This window comes from Mytilus edulis, chromosome 3 (assembly GCF_963676685.1).
Source record: "Mytilus edulis chromosome 3, xbMytEdul2.2, whole genome shotgun sequence".
In the NCBI taxonomy this organism is placed as follows: Eukaryota; Metazoa; Mollusca; class Bivalvia; order Mytilida; family Mytilidae; genus Mytilus; species Mytilus edulis.
In genome coordinates, this window is record NC_092346.1 from 78,348,376 (window position 1) to 78,355,196 (window position 6,821).

Genomic DNA, 6,821 nt, shown 5'->3' on the forward strand with positions numbered 1-6,821 from the left:
CTGGCGCACACTGACCACACACCAAATTCGCCCCACTTTTTTACTTCCTCGTCCCAATTTTGAGAAGATTCCATGTTTGTTACCAACTCATCCCACAAAAATAAAATCTTTCACACTGTTTAACCAATTCCCTGAACTTATGAAAAAGGTTTAAACCTCGTTAAATTTACTTCTGCCCCACTTATGAAAATGGTTAAAATCTGGATGAATATATTAGAGGTCTACCAACTTGCCCCACTTATTAAAACTAGTACTTCGTTTTGTGAATCATGCCAGTGCTTGTCATAATTCATTAATTGACTTACATTTTTGTATTGTGCAAACCTAGAGCATTTAAGAATAAAATTATACTAACACCCATGATTCTCGATCTCAAAGTTAATAGTCCATATGACTGAGGGGGTGGGCAAAATAATCTACATGTATATGGAAATTTAATCTGCCAATGCTACTGCAACTTCTTACATAATATCATTGACTACCACTAGTTGTTCCTCAGAAACTCACCTAAATATCTCTAACTTAGTTTACTAATACTTGTTTACCATGCTGCCACCACTGCTGGAAATAACATACTGACATGTATGTCATACTTTTTGACTCCATCAAGGTGAGACAAAAATTGATGCAAATGGACATGAACATGCAACGTTGCTGCATGCAATGATAGTATGATACATGACGTCATTGTATAATATTTTTTAGTATCAAGTCTGGTCCTTGCATTGATCTAAACAAATATTAGGCAGTAGGATCAAAGATAATGTAGATGATTTTAAAATTTTCATAAAAAACTCAAATAACAGTCCCATACAATGTATATGATCTGCAAAAATTTAGATGATAGCCATATAAACTAAAAGAGATTGATAATAAGGGTAAAACAACCAGAAAAGTTAAATGTATGTCTGCATTTTCTAAAATTTCTAGAGTAAACTAAAAATGGTAAAAACAACATCTAATATATCCCAATACAAACACTTGATAAAGCAGGTATACTGTAATACATAAATTTGGTGTATTTACTGTCTTCTGATTGGTTAAAAGAATTAGCTTTATTTTCAATGTTATTAATTTTTATGGCAACACGCCCACTCTAACGTTGTGTATTCATACGCAAACATCTGTGTACGTTGTTATTTGTATTAATATACATCTTTGAGTTTTATTTTTGATAGAAATTTATTTATAATGAATGGCAATAATTTATTTTGAATTTATTGAACCATAAAATTAGTTTTTGACGCTTCACATTTAACATAATCCGCGGATTATTCAATGTGAAGAGTCAAAAATTAATTTTATGGTTCAATAAATTCAAAATAAATAACAGCCATTCATTTATTACGTTGGAATGAATTTATATATGTCTAGTAAATTAACGAAAGCCCTAATAATACATCTAAAAATAAAACAGCATTATTATTGGAAAAATTTGATTTTTTGATTTTGTTTTAGGTTAGACACATTCTTTGTGAGAAACAGTCAAAATGTTTAGAGGCCATGGAAAAATTAAAGGGAGGAATGAAGTTCAATGAAGTAGCAGCTACATATAGTGAAGACAAAGCCAGATCTGGGGTAAATAACAAAATATTTTACAGACATCAGAGGCAAATTTAGGGCTGGTCGTTCCTCACATATTTGTTGTGATTAACCTTGAATGTCACTCCTTTTTTCAATGAAGATAATTTCACATGTTATGATTACTTTTACTTCAAATCAACAGCAGATCATGACTTATTTTATAATTCATCAAGGGTAGATACTTATTATAGTAAAACAAGACAAAAATTTTAAGAAAAATTAAAATATCTACTTGGATACCACATTAATATCATTATTGTTGTAGTTTTAGTGGACTTCTTTTCATCATTTTCATTTTAGCAATGGTATTGTCAGATTTTTTTTTGGTTTAAACAGTATCTTATCCAAATAAATTTGAATTTTGACCCATCTGATTAAATAAGATTTTTTTTTAACTCGGAAATATTTGGTACCACTACTGTACTAAAGGCAAAATAATATATATTTTACCTGTTTGCATCTCATATTTTTTCCTGCACCATTTTTATGCAGATTTTGTCTTAAGTACTAATTTCTTGTTTTAAGTCACAAAAATACAAAAGCACCATGGTGCATTAGCAGTCTTATAGATAACAAGAAATGCACCGTGACTATACCTTTTTAAAACAAATTCACCTCATAATTAAAAGAAGTCTTTTTCATCCCTAAAGGTATTAACCTTTAACTGGAAACCAAATTGTCAAAACAAAAACATTAGTCTACCTTATAACCTTTTAGTACCTTGAACTTTGACTAATCTGATTAAATCAGATCTTTTACTCTTACATTGATTGACACATAAGTTGAGTAAAAGTGGTGTAAGAGTTTCAGTTACCGTGGTTATTCACAATATGTTTGTACATAAAAATATTTAATGTTTTACTGTTTCTTTTTTGAATATTTTCAGGGTGATTTAGGATGGATGATTAGAGGAAGTATGGTTGGTCCCTTTCAAGATGCAGCTTTCGCTCTCCCAATAAGCTCTCTGGGAAATCCTAATTACACAGACCCACCTGTAAAAACTAAATTTGGATATCATATAATAATGGTGGAAGGCAAGAAATAATGTATCAGTGATTTAGACAACATTCAGCATGAACTCACAATTTTATCTATAAATGTTAACAAATCTGTACCTCAAAATTTACACTTAGTATATCTGTAATTTGGATTAAATATGTTGAAAAATGCCACTTATTAGAATGCTTTTGCAAGTTATACCATTTTCTTGTTACGAAAAATTAAGATTACCTAACTATTTTATGTCTGTTATTGATGCATAGATAGCTGAAATGCAGCTCCTCCTCAAACTTACACAATAAGCATACAACACCAGCAACATAGAAATCTTCATTTAAGTGTAAGAAGTGTTGAAAGGATTAATTGGATCATACTAAAGTTTTATTTTCATTTAAACAAATCTTGGATACAAATTAAAGATTATTAAATGTATTGTGCAAAATCCTTGATTAGAATGTAGGATTTTGTTATATTGTTGTGTATGGTTGTATGTTCTTGATTTGTATGTTTTCTATGTTAATTCTTATTTGCTATGTATGCATAAATAAAACAGGAAAAATAAAATTTGAAAAACTTTTTTATGAATTATTATTGATTATAAATAGAGTTTTGTTTAAAAATAATTGCATTTTTGTCAAGAGTACCATTCATGCTATAGTTCTATATGTTTTAGGGGTCTGGCCTTCTTTGATCAGATTTAAGGAAATTCCAAATCACATGTTATTGTGTGATTGCAATTTAGCTGCTATATGTTAGTGTTTTTCACAAAAAAGCGGAATATTGTAATAGAAAACTAAAGGCTCCAAGAATCATGTCACTCAGTTGACTCTTTTTGTATAAAAATGGACCGATCAATGATTTTATGTTGAAAAGTAAAAAAAGAGATAAAGGTTCTGCTACAAGTATCACATAAACTAATTATATTTAAAGCTCCATAACAATGGGGTCAAGGTCAGATAAATCCTGTCTGACAGACACACCTTACAATTATTCAATATACAAAATATAGTTGACCTACTGCTTAAAGTATTTGAAAAACAGACCAAAACACAAAACTTAAGGGTACCTGCCAGTTGCAAATATGCCTAACAATCATTCCATACACCAAATATAGTAGATTGTCTTTAGTATTGAGAAACTGCGTTGACCAAGAAATTTAACCTAGTTCACGGATCCATAAAATGAAGTAGAGGACAAGTGAAATTTTTCCGACAGGCATAAGGACTTTGCAATGGACTTGACCAGGAAAAGTTAACCTAGTTCACTGATCAATAAAATGAGGTCAAGGTCAAGTAATCATTTTCTGATCGACATTAGAACTTTACAAGCTTCATACACATACCTAATATAGCTATCTTATTACTCGTGATAAGAGAAAAATTAACATTATAAAAATTCTGAACCTACTTTTCAAGTAGGTAATGAATCATGAAAATGAAGTCAAGGACAATAGTCATATGACGGACAGAAACTCCACAACATAAGGTATCTATCAACAAAGTAAGAAATACCTATAGCAGGACAAAACATTTCATAGCAGGACAAAACATGTCAGCAGGACAAAACATGTCATAGTAAACAAAACATGTCATAGCAGGACAAAATATGTCATAGCAGGACAAAACATGTCATAGCAGGACAAAACATGCCATAGCATGACAAAACATGTCATAGCATAACAAAACATGGCATAGTAGGACAAAACATGTCAGCAGGACAAAACATGTCATAGCATGACAAAACATGTCGTAGCAGGACAAAACATGTCATAGCAGGACAAAATATGGCATAGTAGGACAAAACATGTCATAGCAGGACAACACATGTAATAGTAGGACAAAATATGGCATAGCAGGACAAAACATGTCATAGCAGGACAAAACATGCTATAGCTGGACAAAACATGTCATAGCAGGACAAAACATGCCATAGCAGGACAAAATATGGCATAGTAGGACAAAACATGTCATAGCAGGACAACACATGTCATAGTAGGACAAAATATGGCATAGCAGGACAAAACATGTCATAGTAGGACAAAACATGCTATAGCAGGACAAAACATGTCATAGGAGGACAAAAAATGTCACAGCAGGACTAAACATGTTATTGCAGGACAAAATATGTCATAGCAGGACAAAACATGCCATAGCAGGACAAAACATGCCATTGGTTCATTTAGGTTATCCATATCCTTGTGCATGGAAAATACATTGGTTAATTTATGTTATTCCTGTATCAGGACATTGAATGCTGCTTGCTGCTCCACTGTAGTTAGCATAAAGAGAAAGTGTTACACTAACTCGGCAACACCAGGAATAACAATAAGTAGCAGTCACAATACGGTACTTAAAAATTAAAAAGAATTAAAATAAAAAAGGGGATGGTATTTTAACTGTTGGAAGGTTAATTTACTTTCAGTTTCTGTCTACCTGATATTTTGCCTTTTTATATATCTGTATTTATTAAGTCATATTTTTTTACTTGAAAAGTAATATTAACATGAAAACTTGTATAAGTAATTTTGTAAGATTTTTATTTTTATTTCAAGGTTTGAATTATCTCCCCTTCATCTTTTCCAAAAGTTTACTTTAATATACAAGTAATTTTTTATACAACCCCATAATTTTTTTTAGTTTGCATATTCATAGAAAAACCCATCGAAGAATTCAAATAGAGAAAATATTCAAAGAGTGACCGAACAACACATTAATTCACGAATGTGCGGAGCGCATGAGTTAATTATCAGTGTTGTATGGTCATGAGTAGAATATTTTTCGATATTTCAATTATTTAATTAGTCATTCTTTTTATTACATTGGCAAATGGCTTTTTTTTAAGAAATTAATGTAAAACATGTAAGGAACTATATCTTTTTTTAACGCATTCACAATTTGTTTTGATCCGCCATTATCTACGTCTTGACAACACCTATTGTAGTATGACATCAGAGAGTGAAATAACCACATTTATTTCACATGTGAAATTATCGGTTTTTATTTAACTGGGAAATCAATGTAATTCATTGCAACCCAATGTAATAATATGTTTTAAATTTTGTTCAAAACTTTTATCTAAAACTCAACAATTAATCTTTTCACACATATGTAAAGTGACTGTGCAATGCCTTCAAAAATTAATCCCTAGAGACTTGTGAATGAGCAGTATATGAAGTTAAAAAGTAAATTTTCTATGTCCATTCATTTTAAAGACAACTTTTAAATGATTGACAATAAAACATTCAATAAGAGCAATGTCAATGCATGTAGTCAAGAGAAATTAAAAAAAAAATAAGACTTTTTTTCAATCTTAAAATAAACAAAAATTCTGAACGTCCAAGGGATATAACTCTGTCTCCAAAATAATTTACATGTTACAGTAAATAAGAAAGAGTACACACTCTTAGTTGACCTATTGCTAGCTTATTGTAATTGTAAAACATAACAAAACACTAAAACTGAACATTGACCAATGAACCATGAAAATGAGGTTATCTTCAGATGATACCTGCCAAACAGACGAACACATTACACCTAGTTCTTGGTGGGGTTCGTGTTGCTTATTCTTTAGTTTTCTATGCTGTGTCATGTGTACTATTGTTTGTCTGTTTGTCCTTTTCATTTTTAGACATGGTGTTATCAGTTTATTTTCGTTCTTCGTTCGATTTATGAGTTTGACTGTCCCTCTGGTATCTTTCATCCCTCTTTTACAATTATTCAATACACCAAATATAAAATACCTATTTCTATTAGTATTTGAAAAACAGACAAAAATACAAAAACTTAACTTTGACCAATGGATCTTGAAAAATAGATCTTGTCCTACTGATCATTTCTGCTATTTTTGGTTTTTCCCTATTTACTGTCGTTTCTACAAAAAACACAGAAATGGATAAAATCCTCCTCCTTCACAGACAATCACTCAACAAGGAGTCACCTGACAATTTCAACCTTGTTAACCTATTAGTTGAATTTGTCCTAATGATTATATTTGCTTTTTTTTCCAGATTGACTATTCATTTTCATCTTTATATTAGAATAGCTCACTTGAGCCTACAGGTAGACTATACTGTAACCTATAGCGGAGTACATCCACATGTTTTGGTCTCTGGTGGATAGTTGTCTCATTGGAAATCATATCACGTCTTTATTTTTATATATTTGAGAATAAGTAGAATCTGTTTCATTTAAATGGAAACAAACAGATCAGATGTGTGTGTCAAGCCAAAAGACAGAACA

General features: G+C 30.9%; 2 protein-coding genes across 2 annotated transcripts in view; both read left to right on the forward strand.

Moving 5' to 3' along the window:
• LOC139517536 (arylacetamide deacetylase-like) overlaps positions 1-6,821 on the forward strand; it is a 572,982-nt gene that overhangs the window by 71,713 nt on the left and 494,448 nt on the right. The window lies entirely within an intron of this gene.
• Positions 1,459-3,160, forward strand: LOC139517515 (peptidyl-prolyl cis-trans isomerase NIMA-interacting 4-like; the record flags this gene model as incomplete). The annotated part of the gene is given in 2 exon segments (XM_071308671.1): positions 1,459-1,578; positions 2,471-3,160. Coding segments are annotated over 2 exon segments (279 nt in total), but the record flags the coding sequence as incomplete, so codon positions are not given.